This window comes from Penicillium cinerascens (assembly GCF_028974065.1).
Source record: "Penicillium cinerascens strain IBT 15544 chromosome Unknown scaffold_4_segment0_segment1, whole genome shotgun sequence".
NCBI lineage: Eukaryota > Fungi > Ascomycota > Eurotiomycetes > Eurotiales > Aspergillaceae > Penicillium > Penicillium cinerascens.
In genome coordinates, this window is record NW_026695298.1 from 2,940,273 (window position 1) to 2,957,396 (window position 17,124).

The following is a 17,124-nucleotide window of genomic DNA, read 5'->3' on the forward strand; positions in this document are numbered from 1 at the left end:
AGGAGAAATCAAGACAATGGGCTTGTCTGGGTCTTCTGGGTCTTCAGGCTGTGGAGAAGATTTCCACTCGACCGGATTCCGGATTGGGTATCAGCTGTGCCGCCTCCGATTTAAGATTCGACGATGTTCCACCATGAAGGCAATATCAGCCATGCCATGTGCTTCACCCCTCCTTTCGTGTTTCATTTTGATTGTCAACGGCCAGTTCGATTGGATTTTGGTCACTGTTTGGATCGAGGGCGATCAGGGCGATCACAAGGCAAACAGATATCGGGGAAAAGTTCCTAGACTGAGATCCAACTTTCACGGCTTCGGAACTACCAATACTTAGGCCCGCTTCCTAGCGCGTGTTTCACCGGGTCTTCTCGGCCATGCCAAAGTTCAGGAGATCTAGGCGTGGAGCTGACAACAGAAGGGATTGACACTGCCGAACACCGGACTCGCGGTGGTCCTACCAGTTTCGGGCGGACGCGCCGACAGGTGGATCAATGTGGCACTGGACGTCTGCACTAGAGTCGCTGGTGGGCGCTAGGTTAACGCTCCTGAACGCTCCACCTCGGTATTCGCAGTGCCCCATGAAAAGCGGGACTTTTTCGCTTCCTGCACCCCCTGTCAGTGCTTGTCAGTCCACTCCACATGGGCCGGCCATTTTTATCGAAATTGCGATTGCCGGGTATGACAGCTTCGGCTAGAGCCTGTCCACCCCTTGGCATATTGCCGATCAGGACCTTATCCTTACTGGCGGTACGTACTTTTTTCTGGTTTCTTCGGATTCGCTAAACAGGCCCCTGAAGGTTTGCGTGAGTGGTCACCACTATCCGCCTGGCAGATTGTGCACTTGTTCCCTGTCCGGAACTATAATAAGTTTCCCTCCCCACAAAAAAAGTTCTCCGTCACCTCACCTCATGTCAATCACCCGCCAGAATGACTGACGAGGAATCGAGGGCTCTGGCTGTGAGGACGGTTGCGGCCGTCTTCATGTGTATAGCCACGATCTCGGTGATGCTTCGTTGCTATGTTCGCGGCTGGTTAGTGAAGGCCTTTGGATGGGATGATGGTTCGATGGTGCTCGCAGCGGTAATTCACCTCTTCCAGAGATCCGGCAACAACATGTTAATGATTTAGATATTCTACGTTATGTTCTCCGCCTGTATGATAGGAGGCACTTTATATGGTACCGGTTACCATTTTGCAAGCCTCACAGCACACGACCGTGTGACGGCTATGGAGGTACGCAATTCTCCTCGAAGTTCCCCTAAAATGTACATCACTCACGTCTCTCGCACAGTATTGGTGGCTTTGTGAAATCGCATACTGCTTCGCCTCCATTTTCTGCAAGATTTCCGTTTGCATTTTCCTCCTGCGAATCACCGTCAAGAAAACCCATATTTGGATCCTCTATACCGTCATGGTTTTGACCGTTCTTGCGGGTCTGGTCTTCATGTTCCTAATGCTCCTGCAATGCAAGCCGCTGTCATATTTCTGGACGCGGACGGCCATGGACCCTAATATCGAAGGGTACTGCATTAGCATCAACATTATAATTACCATGACGTACGTCTACAGTGCATTTTCCGCACTGTGTGATTTCACCGTTGGTATTCTGCCCATCTTCATCGTGCACAAGCTGCACATGAGAAAGGAGGCCAAGCTGGCTGTCGTGGGTATTTTGAGCATGGCTTGCATGTACGTTGCACAAATACTCTTCACCTGGAAGAAACCAACTGACATCATTTAGTGCTTCGTCGGCCGTGATTGTCCGATTCCCATTCGTGAAGACATTCGCCAACGAAGACTTCCTCTGTACGATCACATGAACCCCTCATCATATCGGTCGTTATTGAAGTACTAACATGCTCTAGGGGCTACCTACCAAATCGCGATTTGGTCCAACATTGAAGCCGGCCTTGGAATTACCGCCGGCAGTCTTGCAACGCTACGACCTCTCCTCCGTCAGTGGTTGGGCTCTCGCAACGACTCGAACTATCCGTCTGGATTCCCGGGACCGTCAGGATCTCGTAAGAACAGAGTAAGTGGATCGCGAGGGTTGCCATTGGGATCCATTGATGGGAGCGCGCCCGGGAAGGCAGGATTGAGGCCGGATAAGTTGGCCGTCATGGTCACGAACATCGAAAGCCAAATGGACACGGAAAATACATGGGTAGGGTCCAGCCCAGCCAGCAGCGAGGAGCGACTTACCATTGAACACTCGACACCTGCGCACCGGAAAATAGAAGTGGGCATCCATCAAACATTCGAGGTCACGCAGACATCCACGGATCGAGACGATAGACCTCAAGGATCTCACCAGATTGTGCGGGAGCATGTATAATAATCAGCATTTCTGACGAGCTTACGACCAAGCTAGTTATCCCATTCAAAAAATCACATGGAATTAATTACTCCCATCCCTCAATACCCACTTCAAGGCTCTCCCTAACACCACGAAAACCGGATAGTCCGAAAACACTGCGAAGAAACTCCTCCGCTCTAGCCCTCGGAACAACTTCTGTTCGGTCTCTGATTGGGTTAGTGGGAGGATCTGGAATCTTTTTATTGTTCGGTCGAAGTTCGCGGAGAATGGAAATGATATCAGCAACGTGCATTTGTTCGCCAAATGCAAAGATGCGCTCTGATTTTGCAGTCGGTTCGAGGACACCAACGATACAGAGTCGAGCAACGTCTTCAACATCGACGTACCATTCTGGGTAGAAGTTTCAGTACTAGAATTCCATAGGATGGAAGAAAAGAAGATACTTACGTTCAGTGAACATGAGAGTCATCTTGCTACCTTGCAGAAGTGTGCGTGTATGGCCCATTGTAGACCCGTAGATTTCGGGGCAAAGCGTTTTTCCGAGCTGTTGAAGTTAGTAAAGTACCTCGTAGGCGGGGGTCCAATGAACAACTTACGTTGAAGCAGGGAACCACGGTGTTGAATTCAAAATGAGGTTGGTGTGCCTTGACCCATTTCCACGACTCTCGCTCTGCCTCCGTTTTTGAGGCTGCGTAGACCGCAACTGTCTTTTCTTCTTTCGGAACGTTCTTGTCCCATGCAGTCTTCAAGGAGACATCATTCCAGCTATCTGCGATGGAAGCCATTAATGTTCATCATTGAATGCCGGCAGAAATTCCAATGACCTACTTTCATCAACGCGTCGTCCATTAGGCTCCGGAATCATGTTGTACAAGGTACTCGAAGAAGAAACCAAGACGACCCGTTTGATGGCGGGATTCAGGGCCGCGACTTCCAGAACATTTACTGCAGCCTTCACCACCCAGGGAATAATAGCGCTTGGGTCACCACTGAAGGTCATATCCGAAGCCTGAGGGTAAAATAAAAGATGTTAACATCACTTGAACAACTAATTGAAATATTGAACCTCTTACCGAGTGAATGACTCCATCCACTCCTTCCATGATCCCCTCAAGTTCATCCTTGCTGCCAAAGGACTCCACGAAGACAGTTTCAAAAACATCGGGGCCGTACTTTTGCTCGAAGTATTCGTTCAACCACGGCTTCGGCGCGCGGACAGTGCCCCGCACCAGGTATCCGAGACCGAGGAGTTTGTCAACAACGTGAGAGGCGATGTAGCCATTGGCACCGGTGACGAGGACTCGGGATCCCGGGGGTAAGACGTATGAGTTCTTGGCCATATTTGGTGAGTTGTAAGGTTGTGGTGTGATGGGATCTCGTTAGAAACCATTCGCAAGTCTGGAGCCCTTTTATAATTGAAACAGGACCGGTGCGACCCCACGTAAATTGATCTGCAATCTCCATCGAGCTATCAGCCTGACGAATGCTTTCTAATCTTGTCCTCTGATAGACAAGGCCAAGCCCGACTGGCCGGAGTTAACGGACAAGTGGATCATCATCCCCGCTCTGTGGATGCACTGGACCGGTATTCTCGGCAGGACATAGGTTCGGGCTTTGGTTCCACGGGGTTGTGTGAGGAAGCCGAGAAAAGCCAAGATATCCGGCTTCATATACAGCATTCTGCGTTGTATCCAAGGATAAAAGTTGCGGGTAAACGTACCCGTTCCGTAATCACGGTCATTTACGATGACAAGCTTTCAACCAGCCGCTGTGGCTGAGCCGGGCAAAACGTGGCCTGGCCGACATACCCGTGTTCGTCGCCCCCGCGCGATTTATTTCCTCGTGGCTCTTCGTGCGCCCGCATCATCGCGTGCTTATTTTCTCTTGATTCCTGCATGCGACCTGAAGATCTCTAAGAAACGTTATCACTTCCTAACCGACAGGGACCAGGCAGTCCGCAAGGATCAAGATGTCAGCCGACCTTCCCCCCTCCTATTCAGCCACGAGCGCACACAGGATCTCACCCACACTGCATACGAATGCAGTCATCGAGGCCGGCAATGTTCGTGCTCGAGATGAGCAGGAGATGCAATTTCTGCTACAGAGCGTCCAGCAACTATCTCACATCTACAACCCGGAAATCGAACCGGAACATGACACAGACTACTATTGCAGCTGCCATATCCACCGGTATATTGCCAGAAAAATGAGCCGCCTTAATGTCCTGGAGATGTGGTCAAGGGCTGTTATGTATCCTGGCGAAAAGTTCTATCATGACTGCTACCAAGCGAGCTGGTTTACCAACAACCCGTACGCAACCAATGTGGTCTCTCCATATGGATACAATGGCGCGAGTCTATATGGGTCCCAAAGACCCAGCCCGCATTACCACGCTGTGTCGATTCGACAGACAATAAGATTGAATGAATCCCTGAATGCCAGGGCCCAGGCCGCCGTTCGGGCCCAGGAACCGCCGTTTAACATTTGGGAGACCAACTCACTTGAATCCTCGATGTCGAGCATGTCTATCGCTGATTCGGCTTCTAATTCATCTGGCCAACCCTCAAAGCGATCCAAGCTTTCTGGGCTCAAGCGGGCATTCTCAATCAAATCATCCGAGCAAAAGGAAGCCATCAAGGTCAGTAAATGGATCGACCTGCGCACCGCCATACTCTATGAAGAGCGTGGAAGATGGCCAGACAAGGCGACATGGGAAATCGTGACTATTTACCAAGAGAAGATGGGGATGACTGAGAAAATATCCGAACTTCGAACTCGCTACCCTCTTCAATACCTGCATTTGCTTCGAGCCGGATACTTCGAACCTATCCCTGTGTCCTGGGCAAACTTGGCTTCCAATCCACTCAAATTCTCGATCGACGCCGCTGCGGGGTGGAGAGGAATTACACCGGCGTGGAGAGGATACGAAGACACTGCCGAGGAACGCCTCTACTGGGTCTTGAATCATAGGGCAGGGAGTACCGGGGCTCGCCTGAAGCCAGATATCATATCTGCGTTGGATAGGGCTCGGGCTCGAATGGCGTCTGCAGTGGAACCGCCTCCTGCATACTTTGCAGTCGATGATGTCTGTCACGTTCAGCATAAATCCAAGGGCTATTCACACCAAGTGATGCCTCCCGCTTTCAGACCATTCGATGGGGTTGAAACTCCTTTGGATGATACTATGATTTTGTTGGATGTTTCCGGCTCCATGGATTTTGAGCCTGTGCGACCGAACTATAACCAGTATCTCGTTACTGGGTACTCGAGATCGACTCAACCAAAAAACAAAGGTTAGTCTGATACACTATAAAATCTACAATTAACACTAACATTCTGCACCGCAGACGTTGCAAAGGCAATAATTCGTCGCTTCACCGACGCAATGGCCAACCACGACCAAAACTGGCAAGGCTACGAACTCACCACATTCTCAAGCCACGCAGATCACATCGGCGTCATAAATCACTGGAACTTCGACGAAATGTGGCGATGGGTCGGATTCGGGGGTCTCACAAGAGTCATGACCGGATGGCAGAAAGTAAAGGAACTGCATTTCCAAAAACATTCCGAATCAGCAACATACCATCCAGTTTACGGCTGGCAAGCTGGTCCGCAGACCCCGAAACTGCGGTTACTTCTCTTACTCGACGGAGAAGCGCTCGACATGGATGAGTTTGAGCTTGATCTTCTCGGTCTCTCTTGGGTCCACGTTACCATCTTCCTGATTGGCGTGGACGGATGCCCGCACCATCACCGCCATGCAAACGAGCTGCAGCGAATCAGCGAGGTTAACCCCCATGTTTCGTTCGTTGATGCTCAAGGTAATGCTCCGGAGCGATTCATTACTCATGAACTGCTTAAGCGGCATCTCGGATATGAAGTTTCGATGACGGAGTTTGAAGAGTTGGAGCATCCGCCTCCATATTCGGTTTCTGCGGACATTCAATAGCTTTTAGGGAAAAGGTGTACATGAAAGAGTAATAGAAAATTTGATTCGATAATGCCGACTGACACATTTTTTCGAGAACATTAAACTAAGATTATTCTGAGTTAGTACATACGCCCATAGGGTGTAGAGAACAGGCCTTTGCAGAGCTCGAAGCATTAAAGATGAGAGTATTTTCGGCTATGTTTAGCCCCTATGGCCCCTATCCATACTCCTCTGAATTTCAGCTTCTGAATTACATATTCTTTCTAATCCCGTGTTACCTATTTTGGATAATAAGAATACCAATGTCTACCGAAAATGTTGGCTACAAGGGGGACTAATCATTGGAAAATGATGCCGGTCAGGAGCGAGTTGTACTTCGTCATCAAAAATTAGTCTGGATCATGAAATACATTTCTATGCAGTGCGCATATTGGTCCTATTGCACCAGTAAACTTCTCACACCTTCTTTTCCTCTGTTCGAACTTGTGCCTCCAGCTCTATCCCACGGTCCCTGCTAGGTCCATTGTTTCCATCCTCGTCCTTCGCTTTTAAACTTTTCCAATCATACAGCAAGGCACCTAGACCCGAGACAGTTGCTAATATCATACCAACCCGGAGAGCGTTTTTGATTGCTGGGGCGTACACTGCCTGTAATTCTGGTGATGTCTGAGCAGAGCCTGCGGATGCGCTGTTGAGAACACTTTGAGGATTCAGGTCTGGGGCAATCGTTTTCAGTGCTTTGCGGATGTTTTCTAGGAAGACAGTCTGCGCCACGGACACAAAGAGGGCCCCACCGAATGTCTGTGCGAAGAAGACGATGCCAACGCCAATCGCTACATCCTTTTCGGGGAGGGTTGTCTGCACCATGTAGATTCCTTGTTCCTCTCCGAAGCCGATTCCGACTCCACACAAAATCTGGAATCCGATCCATTTAGCCCGCGAGGTTAGATGAGGCTGGACGGTTGTAAGCAGGCCAGTGCCGATCGACATGAGGATTGAGCCGGCGTAGACGAAAGGTGTGTAGTATCCCGTTGCAGCGGTCCCAAAGCCAGCGAACATGAATCCGCCGACGACACTGAGCATAAATGGGATAAATAGAATCGCGGATTCAACGGCAGAGACACCGTTGACCAGTTGGAACCACAGCGCTTAAAGTCTTGATTAGCAATGATTCTGCCATCCTTATTCATTCGGTACTCACGTATGTAGTAAACATTGACCTAAAACGATGGTAATGTCTTGGTTAGCAGGATCCAGTGCGAAGTCTGTGTTGGAAATACATACAAAGAACACTCCTCCGAGGCAGATACCAAATAAGATAGCTGCACCTATGCTTCGCCTGCGGAGTAAGCGTAAAGGAACGATGGCGTTATCCTTCTTCCAGCGTTCGATGCCGTAGAACGAGCAGAACAAAATACCCGCGATGGTTAACAGGGCGACGATGCGGGCGTTGTCCCATGCATATGTGGTGCCGCCCCATGACAGTGCCAAGAGAAGACAAACTGTTGCTGCCACAAAAATGCAGGTACCAGCCAAGTCGAAGCGCTCGATCTGGGCGCGGAGCCCGATAGGCCTGGAAGATTTGTCGGTACCGCGACTTCCAGTATAGAAAAAGACGATGAAGATCATTACTGCGCCTCCGATGGGAAGATTGATGTAGAAACACCACCGCCATGTTACTGAATCCGAAAAGGCTCCTCCCTGCACCAGGTGTCAATCATTGCCAGGAATTGGTTGCTAATCGGGGTCCAATCTCCTCATACCAGTAAGGGTCCAGCTACACTTCCCACTGCAAACATACTGCCGATGATGCTGTTCCATGTCGGTCGCTGGCGTAGCGGCACACTCTCCGCAAGAATGAGGGTGGTTCCTGCTTGTATGCCAGCCGACCCGAGGCCTGCTAATGCCCGCCCCGCAATGAAAGCATGAGAACTCGGCGCGGTCGCACAAACCACACTCCCAATCTCGAAAATGAACAAGGCTGCTAGGAAAACATATTTGCTGGAGAAGATCGAATAGATCTTTCCGTAGGATGGTTGAAATGCACAGGACGTCAATGGATAGATTCTGTTCGGCGATCGGTCAATTTGTGCGCCATTTTTCTTCTCAGAATTGGAAGATTTATGGGAAACACGTACGATGCATACCAGCCCACATCGTCAATGCTGTCAAAAGTCTTGGTAATCCGGGGCACGGCGGTCGAAATGATCGTATTATCGACTGCTACGCAAAAGGTGGCCAAGCAGAGTACAATGGAGATTAAGATCACACTTGGGAGCTTCAGATACTGGGATGTCTCTTCCAATTCTTGAACTTGGGTTATAGCGGCCTCAGCCACGTCCGCCGTAGCGATTTCATTCTCAGGGGCAAGATTGGCAGTCATCCTTATGAACACGTTTCCACATAGGTGAGAGAGTGAACCTTGTAGGGGCTTCAGGGGGGAAACTTCAAAGGACTCCTAGCACGACCGGGGTAAAAAGCCTTGGGAACATCTGAATGGTGAACGGTGACTGGTGAATGCTACGCTATCACGGGAGACGCTAACTCAGATGGAACAATTCCCCTTATCGAAATGATTGACCGCCACCTTCACCGCAAATATGCCGAGTCAACCTCTACGCAGGACTTTGGATGCATACCATCAGGAGACTGGCATCGAATTACGGAGATGCCCGGAAAGAGTAAGGGGAAGAGAAAGGGGATCCGGAATAATCACCTTGTAGCTTCTGTCACGAGAAGGATCGGAAGTGGTGAGGGAAGTGGCTCCTCGGTTGAAAAACGGATTCCCCCGAGAAGAGAACGTTAGCAGCGATCATTGACTGGGGTCAGGCTGGGTGGTATCCTGCGTACTGGGAGTATTTTAAGGCGCGACGAGTGAGAGTGGATCCAGAATACTTTGATGATGCTCTCCAAGAAGAATGGTACATTAAACATCTGCCAATGATCCTGGATCCTGTGGACGATGAGAAATACTACCACCCTTGGCTTTGGTTTGTGTTATCTAAGTTCATCTTTGGAGAACGGGGTGAGAGGGGTGAGAACGGGAGGGTACGAATAATGGTTCTCAAGGCTCGGGTCGAAGCCCACCGGGCGTAGCACTTGATTTCCATCCGAATCTCCATCGAAACTCTCTCCGTATTCTCCCCTGTTTGTATTTCCACCAGACATATTCCTCTTTTCTCCAAGACTCCGCTGGTCTGAACCAAGATAAGCAAACCATGGAGCCAGTGGAGAGTATGTTGGATATTATCAACGATTCAAGAGCAATAATAACCAACCCTGTTTAGAAACCGCGCCTTTGAATGGTCTCCTTAAGGTGAAGCTCGCCAAAATCAGCCATGTCCTCTATCCTCAGCCTCCCGCCGGCCGATCAGATGATGAGCTCACCCGTCCCCCTCCTCCATACGCCATTATCGATTTTGACAAAAGCCAAGTATGCTGCCATGCCTTTTACCCGGGACCTCACGAGCCCGCAGTATGGGCGCTGGATGGCAATCGCTTGACAAACGGAAGTGCACACACCTTTGATGTTACTAGACAAGCCGAACTCCATATCTGGCTGTATCAGCCTGCAGATGATAGTAGGGATACTAATTCAGACTCATTTCTGGGCAAAACATCGTTTCGTCCTGCGCTTATTGAGAAGGGAACAAAATCCAAGGAAGAGTGGCTCGATCTTCATGGTGGGAAGGGCTCTATTTCAATCATGACCAAATTCATCGCCACTAAGCCATTGACTATAACGACGGAATACCCCCGTGGGTTTGAACTGCAATTTAGTTCTAAAACATCGATGAGTGCCCTTGCACCTGTGTCAATTTACCTGTAAGGGTCTCTTTCCCTTTGCTACAACATTCTATTATAATGATTACTCAGCATTATATTGCTAACTATCTCAGGAAGCTGGATACCCAGATGCACTACGCTGGCAACGTGTTTCAAGAGAGCAAACTGGATAACATGGCTGTCAGACCAAACGCCACTCAGTTCGATAGTCCGTTCGTGATTCCGTTGAAATTTGACATTGAAGTTCCTACGAAAGACATTTCTTCTGCACCTGGGAGGCAGCACTTCTTCTTTTGCGTCTCCCTCTACCATTACAATCTTTTTTCTCACTTAATGAGAAAAGGCCCCCTTGATCTTGCTGAGGCTCGCTTCTATGCAGCTCAAATACTCTGTGCTATCGATTATCTCCATGAGCGCGATATTGTGCTCGGAAAATTGAGCACAAAACGTATTTGGATCGATTCTACCGGCTATCTCTTTATCGGTGACTTTGACCTTTTTTTCCGGGATATATCTGGCAGTCGGCTCCCCTGGCCACAATCTTCCTGGGAAGAAGCATGGCATCTACGAGAAACTTCTGATGCCGCGAAAGATCATATCGCTCCCGAAATATTACGCTCCCAGAGTCATCCCTCTCAGATTCATGCATCCGTTGACTGGTGGTCTTTCGGTATCATTCTTCATGAAATGCTAGTCGCGACTGTTACTTTCGATCTCACTGATTATGCCCCCGCGGATACGACCCTCGAACTTCAATCTTCTTTTAATGGCATATCTGTTGGAGAAACAGCAAAAGATTTTATCATGAAGCTCCTCTCGCCCGATCCGCTTCAACGACTTGGAGCAAATGGGGCAGCAGAAATTAAATCACACCCTTTCTTCAATGGAATAGATTGGCCCAAGCTCATGAGGAAGGAATACATCCCGAAACTTCGTCCACCTCTCCCTAAAAAGCAAGATCAGGCTTGGGCATCGTCGTCGTCACCAACTCCGGAACTGAGTGAGGAATTTAAGGCTCAATTCGCTGGATGGAGCTATAATAGACCGGAAAAGCAGGGCACCTAGCTCACTATGATTACAATCAGAATCAAAGCTTTCCTTGCATTTCGAGGATGTATGCCAAAGATTTTGCTTTATGGTTTCGGCCTCTCCCTTGCCTAGCCGGTCAATGGCCTGATGTCGTTCTGTCTGACTCTGACCTTCAATTTCCCCCACCAAAAATTGATGTGTTATGGAATGCCGTTAGCAGAAATGAATGGTTGGCTATTATCAAGGATAAAAAGTCGCTTTACTTGGACGATAACTGCCAGGAGGCTTGGATATCAAACTTAGCAGGAGTATTAGAATTCCTCGAACTATGAAAATCAACTTCAAACGGGTCTTTAACTAAACTAGCATCAATTGGATCCTATCAATGTAGTACACAATGACTTCATCGATACCCCGCCTGACTCAGCTCCTGGCCCCACCTGAGCTCATGAAGCAGCGTTGCACTTCACTGCTCCAGCCTTCTCTCTCTCACAATTGCAGCCGAAAGCAACATGCCGCCCCACGAAGGTCTTGTTCACCCGAAAGAATACGACGTCAAGGACAGCAACGTTGAGCTGGTCGGGTCCGACCTCGACCACCGCGTCAAATACAACTCCGCCGCCTCCGAACCCGCATGGAACAATGGAAAGATTGGCCAGGAGCCCGGCCTCTACGTGTGGCGCATTGAGAATTTCGAAGTTGTTCCCTGGCCCAAGGAGAAGGTCGGCGAGTTCTACGACGGAGACAGCTTCATCGTGCTGCACACTTACAAGGTCGGCGACGACAAGCTAGGCCACGACATCTTTTTCTGGCTAGGCAGCAAGACGACCCAGGACGAGGCTGGCACTGCCGCGTACAAAACAGTCGAGCTGGATGAATTCTTGCACGGTGCTGCGACCCAGCATCGTGAGGTCCAGGCACAGCCCTCGGATAATTTCTTGGCGCTGTTCCGTCACTACTCGGTCCGGTCTGGAGGTGTGCGCTCCGGATTCACCCATGTCGAGCCGGAGGAGAAAAAGAATATCCTCACATTGCTTCGCATTTTCAAGCACCCTGGCGCTACCCGGACAGGTACCATCATTGTGCACGAAGCCGAGCCAACGTGGGAAAGCCTCGATGAGAACGACGTCTTTGTCTTGGATAAGGGAGAGAAGATCTGGGTCTGGCAGGGCAAGAGCTGCAGTCCAATGGAGAAGGCAAAGGCGGCACAGGTGGTGAATGACATGACCTTGGCGAAGCATGTCGACGTTGAAGTTCTTTCCCAGCTCGAGTCGAGATCTCGGATCATTGTGGACTTGTTGGGCGGCAAGGAAGCCAACCAGTCCACCTTCCAATGCGCACGACCTGGATCCTTTGCAAAGAGAAGTGCGGAGAGCGATAGCTCTCGTGCCCGCAAGCTCTTCCGACTTAGCGACGCCTCGGGTTCATTATCCTTCGATCTTGTTAAGGATGGTGGTCGCGTCAGCAAACACGACCTCGATGGAAACGACGTCTTCATCTACGATGCTGGTAACAGGGTTTGGGTTTGGCAAGGTTCGGAAGCCAGTGCAGCTGAAAAGGCCATGTGGATGAAAGTCGCCCAGGCTTACATTCGCCGGCTGCTGGAGAACCAGGAAGCTTCCGAGGCGTATCTCACCCCGATTTCCAAGGTTGTACAGAATCATGAAAGCCCGGCATTCTTGAAAGCACTCGCAGCCTAGGTATGTACATACATGATGGTTATTTGACTTGTCACTTTGGCAGAATGAAAAATGTCATTTACTTCAGCCCACAAGCACCGCATCATAATCCAGCAGGGAGGCTCATTCAGAGGCGAATTGCCGGCTCAAGAATACCCCGTTTGGCCGAGCCAGTAGGTGCCGGAAAGATGGCTTTAATTGTTATGATGAAGCCTTCAATATTGAAAAGTCTGATTGCGGAACTGGAACCCTACAATTGGGGGTCACAGTGTACATCTAAATACACCTATAGTTACATCCCCGGGGTATAACAAAGAACAGTGCAGGACCCCAGAGAGAAAATTAAAATGTACCCAATTGGGATTTAATATTGACCCTATCTTGTTACAACAGTACCTCTATTTGTTATAGCGGCACACTCAATTCTGGGTCATCTTCAATAAGACGGAAAAGGTATCGCGCGGTCCCCTGGTCCCTGGCACCCCAAACGCGGGCGAGGAACATGCGAAGATTTGAAACAAAAGGGTAAAAATATGCGCCCTTTATTGAGGTAATCAATGATAGAATGCGCTCTCTTCCCTCCTGGTCATGTACCTCTGCCCCCGCCAGCAGTAGGGCTAGTGTAATATTGGGTGGAAATTGGCTAGCTCCATCCAAGCAGTGAATCATTTCAGTCACTATTAACCGCGATAGGTATTCTGCTTCGGCGTCTCGTTCCCCGAATGGATACTGGAGCCGATGTAAAAGAAGAAGTGCCGCGGTGCGATGAAGGTTTGCCTGTGTAAGGAGAAGAAGCATTTCTTGGTCCGAGAAGCGTTCTAAAGTATCTTTCGACACGTTCGGTGACCATGCTGTGAGTTCCTTTGTGAGGCACTCGAAGTCACGAGGGGTGACTTTATCGCCATGCCCAGTACGAACCGCCGCTCCCAAGATACAAACACGGTAAAGAAGTGGAAGCAGCGGACCGCAGAGGCCCGCATGATGATTGACGAGATAGGGATCTCGGACGCTGTATTCAATCACGGGGACCCAAGCTCGAAAGAGGGACTGGGTAGTGTCCAAATATATCAGGCACAAGAGCTCTTTCATATCGAACTCTCGTACTTGGTCCGCATAATATAATGGCCGAATGAGAGACAGGGTATGTCTGCAAATCGTGCTAGCCGACACGCCAGATATCAAGCGGTGGAAAGTCACCAGGCTTGCTCCCAAAGCCAAGAAGCCGCCCACATAGTCAGCCTTGGTTATCCGCGCGTTCCGCAGACTTTGAAGAGCGGATGCACCTTTTGACCACTCTGCATTGCTACAGGGAGTCTGGTTTGTCATGCAGCGGTATAACACGCGAGCAACTGCCTCATATGGATCTAAAAGAAGTGTAGGGGCTTCTTCCCTACGGGTTAAGACCATTTGGCTCATTTCAGAGCTGAGGCGAGGGCCAAATGAGAGGAAGGCGCATACTTGGAATACAGAGCATTCTAAGGCTTGGGAAATGATACCCTGTTGGAATAAGATCTTTGCGAGATTTGGCTTTTGTGTAGATTCGGCGTCCTCTTCTTCCTCTTTCGGCTGTTGATCTGAGTCTTCGATGAATTGATCTGGCGAGCTGGGCGATGGTGACGGTGAATCCAATCTGCCACCTGACACATGCACTGACTCATCAGGAGTAGTGAGTTTTGGCTTGCGGCCTCGTTTTTCACGACGCCTGGAATAAGTGCAAGTATGCTTCAGACGATAGCAGCGATAACAGCTGTCCGCGGGGCCCGCTAAACAGCGGGCTTTGATCGAATGGCATCGGTCACACGCAGGAGACGGCATCACTGAGGGGGTATTTTGAGCAAGCGCATTGCAAGGTAAATCGGGCGAAGTGGAGACACGGGCTAAGGCGATCAAGATCGAGTGAGCGGAAAGATGAGTAGCGAAACTAATGACCTGTTCGCAGTGATAACTCGTATCGCCGTTGATTCTGGACTGGGTTGTGCGGAAGTAGGCGACATCATTTCGTTGGCGACGTTGGCAGAGGTGGCAGCTCTGACGAATCGGGAGTCATAGCGAGCCGGCGAATTAATAGCTCGTCTCGTTAGCTTATCATCATCGTGGAGTCGAATGGCTTCGTCGGCAAACCTCCATCCAACCCCGCGTCTCCGCACTTAGCCGAGGCATACTACCCAAGGAACCTTGGTTGCCTCGCGCCTCGCTCTAGCAAAGGCGAGCTACTTAATGAACAAACGGCCAAATCTTGTCAACAGACTCATTTGTTCCTCGTTCTTTCGCTACGGCACGCATACTTGGAAACTTCGCAAACTCTGCAAGTGCGGACGCTAAGACCCTACCTTAAATATACACTTGCCGTACATCACCTTCATTTTTCAAAATGGGTTCTCTCGGCCAAGGTGCACCTTGGCAAGAAAGGGTAGCCGAAAAACGAGAAGCTTGTGCAAACAGAATCCCCAAAGCCTGGAGAGTTCCGCAAAATTTCCTGAGCAGTTTCCAGGCGCCTTTGTCAGACCACAAGACCGATCTCATTCAGGAACAAGCAGTTCGCAAGTCTGGAATTCTAACCGACCGCGAACTAGAGATTACTGAGCAATATGATGTTGCTGGTCTACTCTCTGCTCTGGCAAGTGGGAAATTGACCTCAGCAGAGGTGACATTGGCATACTGCAAGCGGGCTGCAGTTGCTCAGCAGTTGGTAGGTTTCCACCAGTACCCATGGCAATGACTCTTTTTTTTTTAATATTTTATTTACCTTTGAAACAGGTCTCCTGCCTTACAGAGACAATGTTTGAGGAAGCCCAGGCCCGAGCCGAATATCTGGACAACCTCCGTGCTCAGGGCAAGTCGGCGGGTCCCCTTCACGGCCTTCCTGTTAGCATTAAAGATAACTTCCAGTACAAAGGAAGAGAAGCGACCATTGGAATGGTCGCCTTCATGGATGACGTTGCTTCGGCAAACTCCCCCTCGTTGATATCTTGCTCAAGCTGGGAGCGGTAATTTACGTCAAGACTAATGTCCCACAAACAATGATGGTACGCGGGTTTTGTCATGCGTCATTTATTCTCAAACTAACCATTTTCGCAGACTGCCGAGGCCGATAACAACGTCTTTGGACGTACTCTGAATCCTTGGAATACCACCCTAGGACCGGGCGGCTCCAGTGGAGGCGAAGGAGCCCTCATCGCCCTTCGAGGTTCACCACTGGGAGTCGGCACCGACATTGGCGGTAAGCGAATTCAAAGTGAGCCCGAATACTCCGAAGCTAATTCAACTCCAAGGCTCGGTCCGAATTCCAGCAACCTGCTGTGGGACGTATGGGTTCAGAACCAGCGCAGCAAGGGTTCCAAACGGAGGAATGCGCGTGTGCACGACCAGTGGAATGAAGTTTATTCTGTCCTGCGCGGGGCCCCTGTCACTGGATCCGAATGGCATTGAGACATTTTTCAAGGCAATTTTCAACGCCCGGCCTGCTCTTTACGACTCTACTGTCCTCGACATCCCGTGGAGACAGGTATCCACCAAGCCTACTCTCAGAATCGGTGTCGTTCCCGAAAACCCTAATTTCCCTCTGCATCCCCCTGTTCGGCGAGTTCTAGCCGAGGCTGCTCGCCTTCTCAAGGCCCAGGGTCATGAGATTATCCCCTTATCTCAGAAAGAATGCCAGCTCTTGGAAGCCAATGAAATCGCCTGGAACACTTTTAGTCTAGACCAAGGCGCCATCCGCCACATGCAGGCAGCTGGGGAACCCCCCGTGCCTTCATTGGTTCATCTTGGAAAAGTGATTGAAGGGCTGAAGCTGCAGAAGCCTACTCTTCCGGATATGAGTGGCCTTGACAGCATGGGCAAATTGGCTTTACTGAACACGCGCAAAGCAGAGATACGCGAATCATACAGAAAAATGTGGCTTCATCACGATCTGGACATTTGCCTTGCACCACCTGCTCAATCATCAGCAGTGGCGCATGATAACTTTGGAGTGGCACCTTACACTACCTTTTTAAACTTGCTGGACGTAAGTTATGCAAAGTTATGCATGAGATGCATTCCAGTCCAACTTACTAATTCATTTATGCCCATCCCTAGTATCCAGCCTGTGTCATTCCATTCGGAAAAGTAGGCGAGCTTGACGCCAAAGAGACTTTTGAGCTGAAAGAGGGCCAGGTTGCACCGCCATGTAAGAATCTGACTTTGCACTAAGTTTTGGAAGCTTGTTTTAACGTTTAACCGCTGCAGGGAATTATGAGCAGCTCAAGGGAGCACCATGCTCAATCCAGGTGTTCACCACCACCCTTCGGGACGAGGAATGTTTGGAAATGACCAAGCAAATTGATCGGTGCCTCAAAGGTAAAATCTGATGAGGTATTACATTTCGTATCCTAACGGCAGAA

At 49.8% G+C, this 17,124-nt stretch overlaps 8 protein-coding genes across 8 annotated transcripts; 5 read left to right on the forward strand and 3 right to left on the reverse strand.

The window, feature by feature from the left end:
* Positions 1–924: 924 nt before the first annotated feature.
* Positions 925–2,332, forward strand: N7498_010222 (uncharacterized protein; the record flags this gene model as incomplete). Its single annotated transcript, XM_058457278.1, has 5 exons — positions 925–1,077; positions 1,126–1,230; positions 1,289–1,686; positions 1,739–1,803; positions 1,863–2,332. 5 exons carry the CDS (start codon positions 925–927, stop codon positions 2,330–2,332), a joined length of 1,191 nt encoding a protein of 396 aa, XP_058304177.1.
* Positions 2,333–2,399: 67 nt separating this feature from the next.
* Positions 2,400–3,654, reverse strand: N7498_010223 (uncharacterized protein; the record flags this gene model as incomplete). Its single annotated transcript, XM_058457279.1, has 5 exons — positions 2,400–2,704; positions 2,762–2,858; positions 2,911–3,083; positions 3,143–3,323; positions 3,388–3,654. The coding sequence occupies 5 exons, from the start codon at positions 3,652–3,654 to the stop codon at positions 2,400–2,402; spliced, it is 1,023 nt and encodes a 340-aa protein (XP_058304178.1).
* Positions 3,655–4,283: 629 nt separating this feature from the next.
* On the forward strand, positions 4,284–6,266 carry N7498_010224 (uncharacterized protein; the record flags this gene model as incomplete). Its single annotated transcript, XM_058457280.1, has 2 exons — positions 4,284–5,607; positions 5,662–6,266. 2 exons carry the CDS (start codon positions 4,284–4,286, stop codon positions 6,264–6,266), a joined length of 1,929 nt encoding a protein of 642 aa, XP_058304179.1.
* Positions 6,267–6,704: 438 nt separating this feature from the next.
* Positions 6,705–8,631, reverse strand: N7498_010225 (MDR family MFS transporter; the record flags this gene model as incomplete). Its single annotated transcript, XM_058457281.1, has 4 exons — positions 6,705–7,396; positions 7,469–7,949; positions 8,012–8,315; positions 8,387–8,631. 4 exons carry the CDS (start codon positions 8,629–8,631, stop codon positions 6,705–6,707), a joined length of 1,722 nt encoding a protein of 573 aa, XP_058304180.1.
* An 835-nt stretch (positions 8,632–9,466) lies between these two features.
* Positions 9,467–11,099, forward strand: N7498_010226 (serine/threonine protein kinase-like protein; the record flags this gene model as incomplete). The annotated part of the gene is made up of 3 exons (XM_058457282.1): positions 9,467–9,482; positions 9,536–10,073; positions 10,148–11,099. The coding sequence occupies 3 exons, from the start codon at positions 9,467–9,469 to the stop codon at positions 11,097–11,099; spliced, it is 1,506 nt and encodes a 501-aa protein (XP_058304181.1).
* A 476-nt stretch (positions 11,100–11,575) lies between these two features.
* On the forward strand, positions 11,576–12,763 carry N7498_010227 (gelsolin family protein; the record flags this gene model as incomplete). The annotated part of the gene is made up of 1 exon (XM_058457283.1): positions 11,576–12,763. The coding sequence occupies one exon, from the start codon at positions 11,576–11,578 to the stop codon at positions 12,761–12,763; it is 1,188 nt and encodes a 395-aa protein (XP_058304182.1).
* A 384-nt stretch (positions 12,764–13,147) lies between these two features.
* On the reverse strand, positions 13,148–14,557 carry N7498_010228 (Zn(II)2Cys6 transcription factor domain-containing protein; the record flags this gene model as incomplete). The annotated part of the gene is made up of 1 exon (XM_058457284.1): positions 13,148–14,557. One exon carries the CDS (start codon positions 14,555–14,557, stop codon positions 13,148–13,150), a length of 1,410 nt encoding a protein of 469 aa, XP_058304183.1.
* A 556-nt stretch (positions 14,558–15,113) lies between these two features.
* N7498_010229 (putative general amidase) lies at positions 15,114–17,091 on the forward strand (the record flags this gene model as incomplete). Its single annotated transcript, XM_058457285.1, has 7 exons — positions 15,114–15,431; positions 15,500–15,661; positions 15,721–15,768; positions 15,821–15,962; positions 16,015–16,748; positions 16,820–16,910; positions 16,970–17,091. 7 exons carry the CDS (start codon positions 15,114–15,116, stop codon positions 17,089–17,091), a joined length of 1,617 nt encoding a protein of 538 aa, XP_058304184.1.
* Positions 17,092–17,124: the final 33 nt, after the last annotated feature.